Genomic DNA, 17,511 nt, shown 5'->3' on the forward strand with positions numbered 1-17,511 from the left:
ACAGAACTGTTGATAGCGGTGCCATCACTGACCCAGAAAAGTGACTGTCTTACTTTTCCACTCATTTTTGTTTGCTAATAAAGTACAGTTTTAAATAGTTCTAAGATTGATATACATATATTAACATATGGCTCACAAATGTATGATAACATGCTTTGTAAAATACATATGGTCTGGTTTTTCTTGATGAAAATATTATTTGCACTATACAACTCACCTGGACAGTCTGTGAATTTTAGGGAAATGATAAACTACAAGTTACTCTGGTTGATTTTCAGTTCTCTTTAAATTTACTTTGTCTTTGCTAGAATAATATCCAAAATAATTGAAGAATTTTGTAAGTCTCAGATTGAACAAATACTAAAGGTTAAAATTATTACAAAATAAATGAAATTCTTCTCAGTTTCCTTTGGTTGAATTTTTCACAGATTTTACCAAAGTTCTTGCAGCATTATTGTAGCATAGTTCCAAGACATAGTAAATTATTCATATGAAATACCCTGAATGACTATTTATTGCATCATTGTTTTGTTTTTTATTCATAAGAGATACCTGAATGATCATTTATTGCATAAATTTTTTGTTTCTTTCTCAGGCAGCCAACAAAAATCGTGACAAGAGGCCGTGGATTATTACCTTCGGACATCGGCCTATGTATTGCTCTGACAATGACCATGATGACTGTACCAGATATGAGAGTTTGGTATGCATAATTCATTTTGTTTAATATAAGGAACATAATTTGTTTTAGTATCTATCGAGGATTTCTTGTAGATACATCGTTTTCACTAGGGTTGTTCTACTACCGGTACCTCATCAGCAAAGATGGAAAAAGTCGGTACAAGACCACCTTTTAAAGGTACATATGCTGATCAACCAGTTTCATCAATGCACGGTTTATCAGTTGCATAGAGTGGAGAAAATTATGTTGTATATGTTGCAAACAATACTTTAGAAAAAAGAAAATGAAAAATGAATGTATTTCTGACCTTTACAGGAGCTGCCTTTGTAATGGACAACGTCACAAGTCAACACTACGATGCTATAGTTCATTCCAAACAGGATCACGAATTTTATTGTATTTGTAACTCAGTAAATTATCAAGTCAGCATCATTAAATGTAGATAAAAATTCATAATTTGTTTTACATGAAATATTTAAATTGAATTAAAGGAGACCAGAAACCAATGGAAATATAGAATAATAATAAAAGTACTATAGCAGAAAACCTTATTCTGAAGTATCATCTGCGACCGTAATGCCAATATTTAAATATTGGCCCATCTTCTAGGAGCTGAATTTCCGTGACCTCGTATGCAAAATTTCTGCGCCTATTCGGTTACTTTCGGGATCTGACGTCATAGTAGCGACTCCAGCAGCCCAAGTGGGAGTTGCCAGAGTAAAAGACAATACCGTTTTGCGTTGCTTAAGGGTGTAATAGAACATTAAGAAAATCCTGTGGACATAATATTTTTTTCTTTTCCGAAAGATAAAGGCATCATGAAAGAATGGGTACATTATTACAAACGAGTTGATTTCAAAGCAACACCATACAGCACTATGTGCTCGTTACATTTCTCAAAGGAATGTTACGAGAGGGATCATGAAAAAATAGCAGCTCAAAGATACGCAAATGCTAGGCCTAAACTAAAAGTTGGCGCTGTTCCAGACATACCTTTGGACATTTTAAATCCTGGGAAAAGAGTTAAACGTGTGAGTTACGAAAATAGGCAGAAGGACGAGTAAGTGACCACAAAATGCAACAATCAATCCACATATCTTTTATCTAAAACAGCAGTGCTAAAAACAAATCTGATAGCCCGACACCCTGGGCCCCTTCTGGTTTTAGTTCCGGCCCATCCTGTATTCAAAGTGAGGTGCCCGTCAGGCTTGTCGAAACAAAAGTTGTTTGCCTGAGGAAACTTTGATCGCGCTGGTGAAATGAGTAAATGTATTTTCAAGATGTTGACATACATGCCTTAACACGGCACAATCTAAATCAAATCACCACTGTCCTAGGTGAAATTTAGATTTGATTTTAATCAAATGGAAGCTTTGCTAAAAATAAGATTCTAAACCTGTCGTGTTTCGAGAAAACACAATTTTCAGTAATCTTATAAAAATTAATTTTTTTTAAAAAAAAAATGCATTGTATACATGTATTATGCATAAACGGTAATCTGTATTAATTGGAACTGATATAAAACTATTCCTTGGGCAGTTTAAAAAGCAGCTATTGAAAAAAAAAGTCAAAGTTTCACATTAACTGTCTGACAATAGAACGGGGGGGGGGGGGCGGCTATTGACCCCACCCCACCCTTGCCCCAATGTGCGACCGCCCATTTGACGTGCCTTTTCTCGCTGTGATACGCCTTATTATTCCCCCATGACAAGTCCCTTTTGCATGTTCTGGTCAGTTCTGGCTAAACTGCAAAATAGCTAAAGTTTTGATTTAAGTACGCAAACAATAAAGCCGGTGTGACTGATGAACAGAATCCTTATCCTTGCATTGATCTTGTGAAAAGGACTGCCCTTCGGACATACTTCAAAGAAACCATGTTCAACAGTGTGTGTATGTGTAAGCACCAGCAATTGATTACCAAATAAACGATGCCTATTTTGTTGTTACTTACGATGCCATGGACTTCATTTTAACAGTTCAAATCTGCAGTCACAAGTTACCGTACATGTGGCAACCGGTTTTCTCAAGTTTTATGCCCCACCTTATTTCCTTAGGTTAAAGTCTTAATGCATGTAACACTGTTTGCTGATTAAAATATTTATTCAGAATTAGTTCTTTAGGGCCACATATATTGCATGGTATATTTTGTTTTATTCCTTGTAATTTAATCATGGTAATTAAACTTTTCATATACGGTAGAGGAATGTCAGGTGTTAACTGGCCGAATTTCTTTGGCGGAAATGGAGATGCGATTTTGTTTGCAGAGAAAATTTCAACGTGATCATTCATTTAAGCTAATTGGTGACAATTTTATTCTTTTAATTATTTTTTTTTTTTACTATAGTACTGTTGTAGTTGTTTAAAAAATCTGAAATTTACTTGAATAATGTTTAATCTTCACGTTCTATTTACTGAAGAAGAAAAAAAGAAGAAAAAAACTGTTGTATGATATTAATTATTTCGTCCAGTGGCGGGTTTAGAAGTGTGTGATTTGAATTTTTAACGTAGCTTTAACAATTTTTCAGTCTTATCGCTACGATGTTAGTAGTGTGGCAGTTTAGACTGTGGATTGCATACGTTATATTTAAAAATGGTTTGGGGTTGGGTTTTTTTCTTCTGACAAATGAAAATTGACAGACATAATGTAATAATCGGGACTTCGCTGCGCCAAATTGAGAGATATTACCAAACTGTGGTCTCCTGTCTGCCTCGCTCGCCAATGTTTATATTCGAGGACTGGCTAGTATTGCGTCACGGTACCACGTGATCTGTCGTCTCATTAAAACTCGGAAAAACTCGGCAATTTACGGAATCGTGGTATCTTCCACGCAATATAATCACTGCCCGCTTACGATATTTAATTTATAAACATTGCAGTCAAATTACAATCTGTAGAGAATTACATACGTAAAAGGAAAATTTTGATTTCTAGTCTCCTTTAAGTACTTTGAGCTCCACATTTAATAATGCTGACCTGATAATTTGACGATTTACAGAATAAAATTTGCGATGCTGTGTGGAACCAACTATAGTGTAATCCCATTCCACTATTATCACTATCAGTCACCAACTTAATCCACACACAATTATCAACTTTGGTTCAGAGTTCACTTATAAAGTAAACAGTTAAAGTGTTTCTATGCACTACATAAAATGTTCAGATTTAATGGCCTGGTGTGATTGAAAGCTTTCAACTTCATCACGGCTAGATCACATGGCTTACTGGTATCTATAAATAGAAACCTGCAAAATCCAAACCAAGCTTGTCTCCCAGCAAACAAGCACAATTAAACTCCATAATGAAGACATTTCTTGATATTCAAGCATTTATTTCACAACTAAGAGAATATCAGTGTTGGTTTTCAGGTCTCAATACAATAGATATAATGTCAGTGCTGATGCATGGAAGTGAAATATTTAATTGCCCATTGAAAGGGAAATTCTTGGTTTCTTAATTTCTTTGTAGTAGTTCTTGATTCGTCCACGCTGTATTTGATATATGTGCCACAGATGGCCTTTGACGAGTAATCCTTTGAAATTGAAACATTATGTTCATCTTCGTCTGCAGCACTTATACTGTCAACTGGGGTAGATTCATCGTTAGTACTTTTTTAAAAAAAATTATCAATCACTGTGCCAGGATTCAGCACAAATGGAATGTAGCAGAAAGTGACTCCTTTGATTAATACCTATGAAACAGAAAGATGAGTGCTTTTGTTTTTATTGTTTCATCTTGAATCAAATATCAAACCCTTGCAATCCATCAAAGAGATAATTTGACTCTTCTTCTGGTGTTGTATTGTTGCTGACAATCACTGATCAATGTTGACAGGATTATGGATCTACAGCTGTATGAATAAATTAAGTCTGCTTTGTACAAACTTTGATGTTGTGACAGTTAATTTTCAAGACTTAAAATACATTTTAAAGTTAATTGGTACATGAAAACCGACAGCCTCATCTTTTTCTGGTACAGAGGAAAATTGTATCCATACAAATTGGCATATATGGTTGTAACAGAACCTCTATACATAATAATTCTTTTTGAGGCAGTACTATTGAAGCTCGGAATTCTTCAAAAGACAGTAACTCTCTATTCGTATTACATCTGCAGTTCACTTTTCAAATTCACACTATAATTGAAATTCAGATTTATCACAGAAAATACATTTTACAAGGATATTGCATACCATGAATGTAACATGTGGGGAAAAACATGCTCTTTTTGTTGAGGAGTCTCTTTTTGATTGTGGAAGCAACAGCTTGTTAAGGCTGTTGTTCATTTGCACATATTTCCTAATGAAAAGGTAAAAAAATCCTTAACAGATTCTCATCATATATGGCATGAATCATTATGAATCTAAGACAGTTCGTTCTATGACATGCATTGACCCTGCTGACTTGGGGTCAAGGTTAGGTTCCTATTTTTGTACTCTGCCTTGTGATATAAAGTAATCTACATGTCTGCTTATCATTTGGCTGCCCATCCATCCCAGTCATATTGGTGGAACTAGTCCTGCAGTTTTTTAAATGATTGCCATAAAAGTTGGTGAATATTATGGTCATCATCTGAAGATGTTTATGTGGACCAATCACTTTGCTTCCATTGTTCTTGTTAGAGTTATTGTCCTTTGTCTTGTTGCATGACATAATCTCATTAGTACCCTAGTCCAGGAGCTATTGATTGATTGCAGTGAAAGTTGGTGAATGTTATGGTTTTAACCTGAAAAGGTGTATATATGTATTAAAAAAATCACTGTAATACTGCCATAATTGATAAAGTTATTGCCCTTTTTGTCTCATAGCTTAACACATTGTATGATATAGTCTTGTAAACACAAATAGTCGCCAGCATTTGCTGCCTTGTCTTGAAACTAAGTAAATATTATAGTTATCATGTGAAAATGTGTATATCGATGAATAATTTTGTTCCTGCAATTTTAATTACAATTATTGCATTTTGTTTTGTTGTGCAATGGAGTGAATCTTGTTATTGGAACTAGGATCACATTTTGTCTTGCATTTTTGTATGCGTTGCTGTGTAACTTGTTACATGTTATGGTTATTGTCTAATGATGCTCATGCTGACAAATCTTTTTGTTTCTCCAATTTGTTGTAAGAGTTAATTCCCTTGTTATATCATTGAATTATTTTTAGAAGAGTTATGAGCTTTATTTTATATGTTCGACTCCTCTCCATTCTTGAAGTAGGCTAACCATTCTTCACATTTCATTTGCATATGGTTCCTAAACCCCTTGACAGATTATTTTCTTACTTGGGATGTATTATTTTTTAAGCTAAGACAATTGATTGTAATACTTGCAGAATTTTGCATTTTAACTTGGGGTCAGGTCACAGGCAAAGACAATTTGTCTTAAGTTTTTGTCAATTTTTTTTGTTGGTTTGCCATTCTATTCTACAGCCATTGATTGACTTTCATAATACCTGGCATCATGAAGCTAAGAAAGTTAATTTTATGACAAACTGAAGTGCCCTTTTGACCTTGGGGTCAATATAAATGTCATTTTTAAAAAAATTGCCTAGCTTTTATTATTTATTTTCATTTGCTTTTATTTCCAAAAACTCCTTTGATTGATTTTCTTCATGCTTTGGATGAATCATTTTAAAGCTAAGATAGTTTATTCTTTGATATGTTTTAGCTCATATGTGTTAGATAAATGATTCATGCTTTAGATCAATGCCTCATTCTTTAGATAAATGCCTCGTGCTTCTGATAAACACCTCATGCTTTAGATCAATGCTTCATGCTTTAGATCAATGTCTCATGCTTCTGATAAACACCTAATATTTCTGATAAACAACTTATGCTTTAGATCAATGCTTCATGATTTAGACAAATGATTCATGCTTTAGATCAATGCTTCATGATTTAGACAAATGATTCATGCTTTAAATCAATGCCTTATATTTTAGATCAATACCCCATGCTTTAGATCAATGCCTCATGCTTCTGATAAACACCTCATGCTTCTGATAAACAACTCATGCTTTTGATCAATGTGTCATGCTTTAGATCAATACCTCATGCTTTAGATAAATGCTTCTTGCTTCTTATAAACACCTCATGCTTTAGATCAATGCCTCATTTTTTAGATAAATGCCTCGTACTTTTGATCAATGCCTCATGCATCAGATAAATGCCTTATACTTAGATAAATGACTTATGCTTTACATAAATGCCTCATGTTTTAGGTCAGTGCCTCATGCTTTACATAAATGCCTCATGCTTCAGATGAATGCCTCATGCTTTAGATCAGTGCCTCATGCTTTAGATAAATGCTTCTTGCTTCTTATAAACACCTCATGCTTTAGATCAATGCCTCATTTTTTAGATAAATGCCTCATACGTTTGATCAATGCCTCATGCATCAGATAAATGCCTTATTCTTCAGATAAATGACTTATGCTTTACATAAATGCCTCATGTTTTAGATCAGTGCCTCATGCTTTACAAAAATGCCTCATGCTTCAGATAAATGCCTCATGTTTTAGATCAGTGCCTCATGCTTTACATAAATGCCTCATGCTTCAGATAAATGCCTCATGCTTTAGATCAATGCCTCATGCTTTACATAAATGCCTCATGCTAAATGCCTCATGCTTTAGATCAGTGCCTCATGCTTTAGATAAATGCTTCTTTCTTCTTATAAACACCTCATGCTTTAGATCAGTGCCTCATGCTTTAGATAAATGCTTCTTGCTTCTTATAAACACCTCATGCTTTAGATCAGTGCCTCATGCTTTACATAAATGCCTCATGCTTTAGATCAGTGCCTCATGCTTTAGATAAATGCTTAATGCTTTAGATCAATGCCATGTGCTTTAGATCAAGGCCTAATGGTGTAGATCAGGGCTTCATATTTTAAAGCAATTCATATTATTTTACAGCAGTAAATTGATTGTGGACATGACATGCAATCCCTAGTCTTGTTGTTTTAAGACAAAATTTGATTTCATCCTTCTGCCAATGCTTCATAAATGCTTCATTGATTGCATTTTGTTCTTTTGAAAGGTTCGTGTTGGAATTCCATTTATCAAGATAGGAGGTCTGGAGAAAATATTCTATGAGAATGGAGTGGATGTCATGTTCTGGGCTCATGAACATTTTTATGAAAGACTTTACCCTGTCTTCAACAGGAAGGTAAATACATAGATCAGTTGTAAACATTTGCTTTCATTTGTCTTTGTTATAGCTGACATGGATATAATACATTATGTTTATATGTGTTATTTTTTCTTCAGAATAATTCTTTTTGTAAAACTCACTTTTAATCTTAAATTTTGTGTAGCTAATGCCACAGTCTTCAAAATTAAGTTCATTGCAGTGGTGTACTCAGTGATGTACACAGACTAATGCCTCAGTCTTCAAGATTAAGTTGGTTGCAGTGGTGTACTCAATGATATACACGGACTAATGCCTCATTCTTCAAGATTAAGTTCGTTGCAGTGGTGTACTGATTGATGTACACAGACTAATACCTCAGTCTTCAAGATTAAGTTGGTTGCAGTGGTGTACTCAGTGATCTACACAGACTAATGCCACAGTCTTTAGAATTAAGTTGGTTGCAGTGGTGTACTCATTGATGTACACAGTACATCAATGTACTTCTTGTGTCTGACATCATTCTACTGGAAATAAAGATCAACAATGACCATACACAACTAAACAAAGTAATATTAATGACAAAGTTAGTTACTCATTTAATTATTGATGGAACAGACCTTAAAAGGTGCATATTTGTTTTTAATTAAAAATGTTTCTCTGTTCAAAATCTGCAAGAACTAAGAGTCATGGAATATTCTTTAAGCTGTGATACTTTGTTTCAGAGTAATGGAAGAATACATGTTAAACTGAATTTTTTCTTTAATAGTAATGTAAAAATACATGTTAAACTCAATTTGTTGTTCCATAGTAATGTAAAAATACATGTTAAGCTCAATTTGTTGTTCCATAGTAATGTAAAAATACATGTTAAACTCAATTTGTTGTTCCATAGTAATGTAAAAATACATGTTAAACTCAATTTGTTGTTCCATAGTAATGTAAAAATACATGTTAAACTCAATTTGTTGTTCCATAGTAATGTAAAAATACATGTTAAACTCAATTTGTTGTTCCATAGTAATGTAAAAATACATGTTAAGCTCAATTTGTTGTTCCATAGTAATGTAAAAATACATGTTAAACTCAATTTGTTGTTCCATAGTAATGTAAAAATACATGTTAAACTCAATTTGTTGTTCCATAGTAATGTAAAAATACATGTTAAACTCAATTTGTTGTTCCATAGTAATGTAAAAATACATGTTAAGCTCAATTTGTTGTTCCATAGTAATGTAAAAATACATGTTAAACTCAATTTGTTGTTCCATAGTAATGTAAAAATACATGTTAAACTCAATTTGTTGTTCCATAGTAATGTAAAAATACATGTTAAACTCAATTTGTTGTTCCATAGTAATGTAAAAATACATGTTAAGCTCAATTTGTTGTTCCATAGTAATGTAAAAATACATGTTAAACTCAATTTGTTGTTCCATAGTAATGTAAAAATACATGTTAAACTCAATTTGTTGTTCCATAGTAATGTAAAAATACATGTTAAACTGAATTTTTTCTTTAATAGTAATGTAAAAATACATGTTAAACTCAATTTGTTGTTCCATAGTAATGTAAAAATACATGTTAAACTCAATTTGTTGTTCCATAGTAATGTAAAAATACATGTTAAACTGAATTTTTTCTTTAATAGTAATGTAAAAATACATGTTAAGCTCAATTTGTTGTTCCATAGTAATGTAAAAATACATGTTAAACTCAATTTGTTGTTCCATAGTAATGTAAAAATACATGTTAAACTCAATTTGTTGTTCCATAGTAATGTAAAAATACATGTTAAACTGAATTTTTTCTTTAATAGTAATGTAAAAATACATGTTAAACTCAATTTGTTGTTCCATAGTAATGTAAAAATACATGTTAAGCTCAATTTGTTGTTCCATAGTAATGTAAAAATACATGTTAAACTCAATTTGTTGTTCCATAGTAATGTAAAAATACATGTTAAACTCAATTTGTTGTTCCATAGTAATGTAAAAATACATGTTAAACTCAATTTGTTGTTCCATAGTAATGTAAAAATACATGTTAAACTCAATTTGTTGTTCCATAGTAATGTAAAAATACATGTTAAGCTCAATTTGTTGTTCCATAGTAATGTAAAAATACATGTTAAACTCAATTTGTTGTTCCATAGTAATGTAAAAATACATGTTAAACTCAATTTGTTGTTCCATAGTAATGTAAAAATACATGTTAAACTCAATTTGTTGTTCCATAGTAATGTAAAAATACATGTTAAGCTCAATTTGTTGTTCCATAGTAATGTAAAAATACATGTTAAACTCAATTTGTTGTTCCATAGTAATGTAAAAATACATGTTAAACTCAATTTGTTGTTCCATAGTAATGTAAAAATACATGTTAAACTCAATTTGTTGTTCCATAGTAATGTAAAAATACATGTTAAGCTCAATTTGTTGTTCCATAGTAATGTAAAAATACATGTTAAACTCAATTTGTTGTTCCATAGTAATGTAAAAATACATGTTAAACTCAATTTGTTGTTCCATAGTAATGTAAAAATACATGTTAAGCTCAATTTGTTGTTCCATAGTAATGTAAAAATACATGTTAAACTCAATTTGTTGTTCCATAGTAATGTAAAAATACATGTTAAACTGAATTTTTTCTTTAATAGTAATGTAAAAATACATGTTAAACTCAATTTGTTGTTCCATAGTAATGTAAAAATACATGTTAAGCTCAATTTGTTGTTCCATAGTAATGTAAAAATACATGTTAAACTCAATTTGTTGTTCCATAGTAATGTAAAAATACATGTTAAACTCAATTTGTTGTTCCATAGTAATGTAAAAATACATGTTAAACTCAATTTGTTGTTCCATAGTAATGTAAAAATACATGTTAAACTCAATTTGTTGTTCCATAGTAATGTAAAAATACATGTTAAGCTCAATTTGTTGTTCCATAGTAATGTAAAAATACATGTTAAACTCAATTTGTTGTTCCATAGTAATGTAAAAATACATGTTAAACTCAATTTGTTGTTCCATAGTAATGTAAAAATACATGTTAAACTCAATTTGTTGTTCCATAGTAATGTAAAAATACATGTTAAACTCAATTTGTTGTTCCATAGTAATGTAAAAATACATGTTAAACTCAATTTGTTGTTCCATAGTAATGTAAAAATACATGTTAAACTCAATTTGTTGTTCCATAGTAATGTAAAAATACATGTTAAACTCAATTTGTTGTTCCATAGTAATGTAAAAATACATGTTAAGCTCAATTTGTTGTTCCATAGTAATGTAAAAATACATGTTAAACTCAATTTGTTGTTCCATAGTAATGTAAAAATACATGTTAAACTGAATTTTTTCTTTAATAGTAATGTAAAAATACATGTTAAACTCAATTTGTTGTTCCATAGTAATGTAAAAATACATGTTAAGCTCAATTTGTTGTTCCATAGTAATGTAAAAATACATGTTAAACTCAATTTGTTGTTCCATAGTAATGTAAAAATACATGTTAAACTCAATTTGTTGTTCCATAGTAATGTAAAAATACATGTTAAACTCAATTTGTTGTTCCATAGTAATGTAAAAATACATGTTAAACTCAATTTGTTGTTCCATAGTAATGTAAAAATACATGTTAAACTCAATTTGTTGTTCCATAGTAATGAAAGAATACATGTTAAAATCAATTTGTTGTGTTATATTTTACAGGTGTATAATGGAAGTATAGCCAATCCATATCTGAACCCAAAAGCACCTGTACACATTATAACTGGCTCTGCAGTAAGTATCATATGACACCACCTGAAGCATTTTGTATGAAATTCTGTTTACCTCACAACTGTATCATATCACAACACCTGAAACATTTTGCATGAACTCGCCCTACCTCACGACTATATCATATGACAAGACCCGAGGCATCTTGTATGAACTCGCCCTACCTCACAACTGTATCATATGACAACACCTCAAGCATTTTGTATGAACTCGCCCTACCTCACATCTGTATCATATGACAAGACCCAAAGCATCTTGTATGAACTCGCCCTACCTCACAACTGTATCATATAACAAGACCCAAAGCATCTTGTATAAACTCGCCCTAGCTCACAACTGTATCATATGACAAAACCTGAATCATCTTGTATGAACTCGCCCTGCCTCACAACTAGTCATTAACATAAAAGCACTCAAAGAATACAGTTAAGTCAAGATCCTGAATTCAGGTGTTATGAGAATGGTACAAATTACCAGGTTTTTTTTCTCCATGAATCATACTGGCTGCCATGTATAGCCTATCATGTGCTGGATAATGGTGTTAAATCCACAAAAGAAACAACAATTTACTTATTTATGTACTATTATGACCTGCAAAATTGTTAACATACCAGGCATTGATGGAAAAGTATTTGTGGAGAAAAATTATTTTATTTATTGAGACTTGAATTAAAAGTTATATTTTGGTTTATGTAAGTCATCTGTTAAGAAGTTACATGTGTTTGGCATCAAAATGTTTTTAAAACAAGTGGTAGTAATTAATCAGCAATTAAGAGGTTTTGTTCAGATGGCAAAAATAGATGGAAATTTGATCATAACAAATCTATAGAATAAAGTCAGAATTAAATTAGATTTTTAGAATGTCTTCACATATTTATAAAGAATGCATATCAGAATTTATTATAGTTTTAGGGGTATGCAAATAGTTCCTTACTCTAACATCATGAATGCATGAAATCTTTTATATAAAGTGGCAGGAAATGCCAGTAAGCTTATACAATTTAAATTTGACAGCAACAATTTGTGAAGTTAATTAAAAGCAACTGTAAGGTATATACTAAAATTAATTCACCAGTATATATTTAAAATTAATACATTTTTATACTTGGAGATACTGTTTTCTTATTGTTTTTTATGGTTGGAGTTATTGTTTTTTGTACAGTGATGTGAAATTAAGTGCTGTTTATATGAATTCCACATGCTCTGTAACCTTTTTTGCAGACAGGCAATTTACGCTTTTAAGATTCTAACTGGAACATTGCATAATGTAAAAAGTGGTTAGTTTATTTTCCATTTTAATATCTATAAATCATATCAGGTAAATAGGGGTGAAAGAGTAACTTTTGCCATGTATCAATGTTTCATGATCCACAGGGAAGAAGGGAATTATTGACAGCACCCACTCCCCTTGTACAAGTGAAACCTTTACCTCATGGAAGCATTTTTGGCCACCTCTACCCCCCACTCTCATGGAAGCACTATTGGACGCCTCCATCTAATTCGCATTCAGGCATGTTATGATACCTCTTCTGTATGGAAGTGTATTTGAATGACTACAGTAAACATCAGCCAGATTGAGCTGGTTGTCACAGCCACACCCTCAGGGACAACCCCTTATCAGACACTACAGGCACTGAAGTTAATAACCATAACAATGTTGCTCTTAAAAATCTAGCTGGTATTTAAAGTAACTGTGTCAGATTCCACACTCACTCAGGTCAGATATAAGCTGGTATTTAAAGTAACTGGGCCAGATTCCACACTCACTCAGGTCAGATATAAGCTGATATTTGAAGTAACTGGGCCAGATTCCACACTCACTCAGGTCAGATATAAGCTGGTATTTAAAGTAACTGGGCCAGATTCCACACTCAATTAGGTCAGATATAAGCTGGTATTTAAAGTAACTGGGCCAGATTCCACACTCACTCAGGTCAGATATAAGCTGATATTTAAAGTAACTGGGTCAGATTCCACACTCACTAAGGTCAGATATGAGCTGGTATTTAAAGTAACTGGGTCAGATTCCACACTCACTCAGGTCAGATATAAGCTGGTATTTAAAGTAACTGGGCCAGATTCCACACTCAGGTCGGATATGAGCTGGTATTTAAAGTAACTGGGTCAGATTCCACACTCACTCAGGTCAGATATAAGCTGGTATTTAAAGTTACTGGGCCAGATTCCACACTCAGGTCAGATATGAGCTGGTATTTAAAGTAACTGGGTCAGATTCCACATTCACTCAGCACTTGAGTTTGGATGATTAGAATTAGGACTATGAAGGCTTGGCTTCAGTAGGTCAGATATAAGCTCTAATGTCAGTGTAGGCAACATGGATTAATTATGATTAAAAAAAATTGGATGAGTTAGTAATATATATAGAAAACTAACTGGTAGATATCATGGATGAGAAAGGTCATCTAAGGTTGGTAACACAACTTCACTGACTTGATGGTGAAGAAGGTAATTCATGATTTTAAAGCAAATAAAATATTCATCCATGAAAAATAATTATACAGTGATAAGATCAGATTTTACTCTGAAACCTATATATATATATATATATATATATATATATATATATATATATATATATATATAATAGATGTTTACACAAATGTTTAAATGGGTAAACTATATGTTGAACTTAACATGTACTACATTGCTATAAATTTTACTGAAGGCCCATGTCGATTGAGTCATGTAGGTGACAGGTGTTCTGTTTCTAGCACACTGCACTATGTGGCTTGGCAAGAAGACACAATGCAGAGTAAAAGACAAACTTCATGTAGAAGTGGTTATTAAATGATGAGTGACGTACTTTAATCATTCTCAGGATTACTGGCTGAAGATGCTAACATGAAGAAACAATTAGTATAAAATGGGGGGTAGGGTTCAGATTTCAAACCATGCAAGTTAGTCACCTTGCATTAATTTTGTAGACAGAAATGAGTGTATGTGCCTCAGATTCTCAATTTAAAGAATAAATAGGTAAATGACTAATAATTCTTCTAAACATTGTTTTTTATCGCTTCATCACCTCTTGTATTGATATGGGTCTTAATATGGAAAAACTATTGATACATTAACACTTCCACAAATAATCAATGTTGTCAGCAGTATCAAACAGAATAATGTTAAATCTTGATTTAAAGAGAAATGTTATATTTGCTGATACTTGGGTCAAGTATAACAAAAAATATGTATTGCCTATAAAGATCTCAGGTCTGTTATAACATGTAATATTGTATTGCCTATAGAGATCTCAGGTCTGTTATAACATGTAATATTGAATTGCCTATAGAGATCTCAGTTCTGTTATAACATGTAATATTGTATTGCCTATAGAGATCTCAGGTCTGTTATAACATGTAATATTGAATTGCCTATAGAGATCTCAGTTCTGTTATAACATGTAATATTGTATTGCCTATAGAGATCTCAGGTCTGTTATAACATGTAATATTGAATTGCCTATAGAGATCTCAGGTCTGTTATAACATGTAATATTGAATTGCCTATAGAGATCTCAGTTCTGTTATAACATGTAATATTGAATTGCCTATAGAGATCTCAGTTCTGTTATAACATGTAATATTGAATTGCCTATAGAGATCTCAGTTCTGTTATAACATGTAATATTGAATTGCCTATAGAGATCTCAGGTCTGTTATAATTATAGGTTACTGCATTTGTATGGGAAAATAGGAACGAGTTTTCGGAATGAATACTGCACGAACTTGTGAGTGCAGTATATCCTTCCGACAAAACGAGTTCGTATTTTCCCATACAAATGCAGTAACCTTTTTATTATATGCTCATTTTTTTATTCAACCTAAGGTTAAATTATATATAAAAAATACACTACAAGAAACAACGTAAATGAATGAATGCCGTATTCCAAATTAAATACACAAGCGCAGATTTGACATTACAAAACGACATCATTATTAATGCGCACATAGCTCCGCCCAGATAAATTTGAACTTAGTCGCGCGGTCGACATAACTTTAGAAAGAAAATGGCGTGTCTAGTTAAAACTGAAATTTGCAGTCATATTGTGAATGAATGCGCATTGCAACGACTTTTCCATTTGATCTGGAGTGAATGTTTTTTTGGTATTTTGTTTCGATTCGATGAAAGTTTGTGATTTTGGACTGGATTCATCTGTGCAAATTATACATGAAATTCATCGGATTGAAGTGGCGCGGGAGAAGCGTATTTACATCTGCAAATGTGTTTCTGTTTCTGTCATTGAATGTTTGAAATCATAACGTGGGAAAATATGAAGTCTTTCAATTGCAATTTTCAAAAGAACGCTATGGAATTTAATGTGTATTTCATTTTGAGTGCAGTAAGGAGGATGCAATTGCACTTATAGAAATTACAGCACACTTTTGAAATGTGTAATCCAGATTGAAAACCTATGACGTGGCTCATGTAATTCCAATTTGCAGAATTAAGAAAAAACATTTTGAGGAAGTTCAGGATGTAAAACTGTAAGCATATTTTATTTTGCCATTCTTATCACCAGATAAAGAATACAGTATATTCCTTGTCAGTTGTATGTTATTTGTAAGGACATGATCGTCCGTCTTTTATATAATGTAGCTAGCCTAAATCCGTAACAGTGTATCAACGCGGAATGTGCCAAAACAGCTGGGTTTTTTGTGTGTGTACAGTCTACGAAACATGTTTTAGTTCATTCAAAAACAAATTTAAATAACCACAACGTAAAGAGCCTCTTACGCGAGTGTATATGATTTGTTTACAAATCAAAAGTGCTGGTGTCTGGGTCTTTGCTTGTTTACAATAGAAAGTCGTTCCTTTATTCATGTGAATGCTATATGTGTATTGTCGCGTGCATTCAGTATCGGGGAATACTGAACGATTCCGACAATGTAAAGTTAACGGGGGAAAAAATGAGCATATAATAACATGTAATATTGAATTGCCTATAGAGATCTCAGGTATGTTATAACATGTAATATGAGATCTCAGTTCTGTTATAACATGTAATATTTAATTGCCAGAAGGAATGTAAGGTCTGGTATAACATGTTACATTGTATTATCATTAGAGTTGCAGTGTTTCAAATAGCCTGCCAGGTCCGTTATAACATGTAACACTGTAGTGTTTGTAGGGTTGCCAGTCTGGTATAACATGTAACACTGTATTGTTTGTAGGGTTGCCAGGAAAACCATGACGATTTTATACCAGATCCCCAGCCGTGGTCAGCATTCCGCAGCAATGACTATGGCTATACCAGGATGACTGTCATCAATGCCACTCACCTATACCTAGAACAGGTGTCAGATGATAAGGTATGGTTTTAGATTTCAGCTTAATATGTAATTTGCTGTACATACTCATTGGAAATTAATAATGCAGATAGAATGATAATGGTGCTTTGGTGATAGAGGGTACATGTTAACAACAAGTGGGCAATAATTTCAAACCCCAGGAAAGCAAAACTTAATTAGAGTTTTAAATAAAAATACTTTAAGATCAAGGGCCGTAATTAAGTTTAATAGACAACATTGTTCAAGTGGACCCTTACTCCAAAGGTGGTTGCTATGGGCTGTTTGTGTTGGGTGGAGAAGCACCACCAGTATCACACTGGTTCATAGAATATATTTTCTCAGTGTACAGTATTCTTTTGTACCAGGTGTTGAACCAAAATATTTTTTTATTTCTGATTTTAACAAAGATGGTTTTGCCCCTGAAAGATCATTTTGTCTGGCAAGTTGGAGCAGTTTGTCCTTTTTCAAGGACTCTTACCGTTAATGGCTAACAATTTAATTTTCAAAGTTATAAATGAAATGTTAGAGGAACTTAAAGTATTATGAAGTGAATCCAAGCTAATTCTTATAAAGGTCTATGAAAGTCCTAAATGAATGAAAAGTTCTTTAAATTTC

The 17,511-nt window shown here is 32.5% G+C and overlaps 1 protein-coding gene across 2 annotated transcripts in view; it reads left to right on the forward strand.

The window, feature by feature from the left end:
• The window catches only part of LOC149808388 (acid phosphatase type 7-like), a 53,333-nt gene that overhangs the window by 25,286 nt on the left and 10,536 nt on the right, over nucleotides 1–17,511 (forward strand). For both annotated transcript variants that reach the window (XM_089976549.1, XM_089976556.1), the window contains exons 8-11: nucleotides 596–703; nucleotides 7,716–7,844; nucleotides 11,522–11,593; nucleotides 16,780–16,917. In XM_089976549.1, coding sequence (XP_089832675.1) covers nucleotides 596–703; nucleotides 7,716–7,844; nucleotides 11,522–11,593; nucleotides 16,780–16,917 — 447 coding nt within the window. The remainder of the gene's footprint in view (nucleotides 1–595; nucleotides 704–7,715; nucleotides 7,845–11,521; nucleotides 11,594–16,779; nucleotides 16,918–17,511) is intronic.

Source organism: Sinohyriopsis cumingii, chromosome 1 (assembly GCF_028554795.1).
Source record: "Sinohyriopsis cumingii isolate HCF-2022 chromosome 1, ASM2855479v2, whole genome shotgun sequence".
In the NCBI taxonomy this organism is placed as follows: Eukaryota; Metazoa; Mollusca; class Bivalvia; order Unionida; family Unionidae; genus Sinohyriopsis; species Sinohyriopsis cumingii.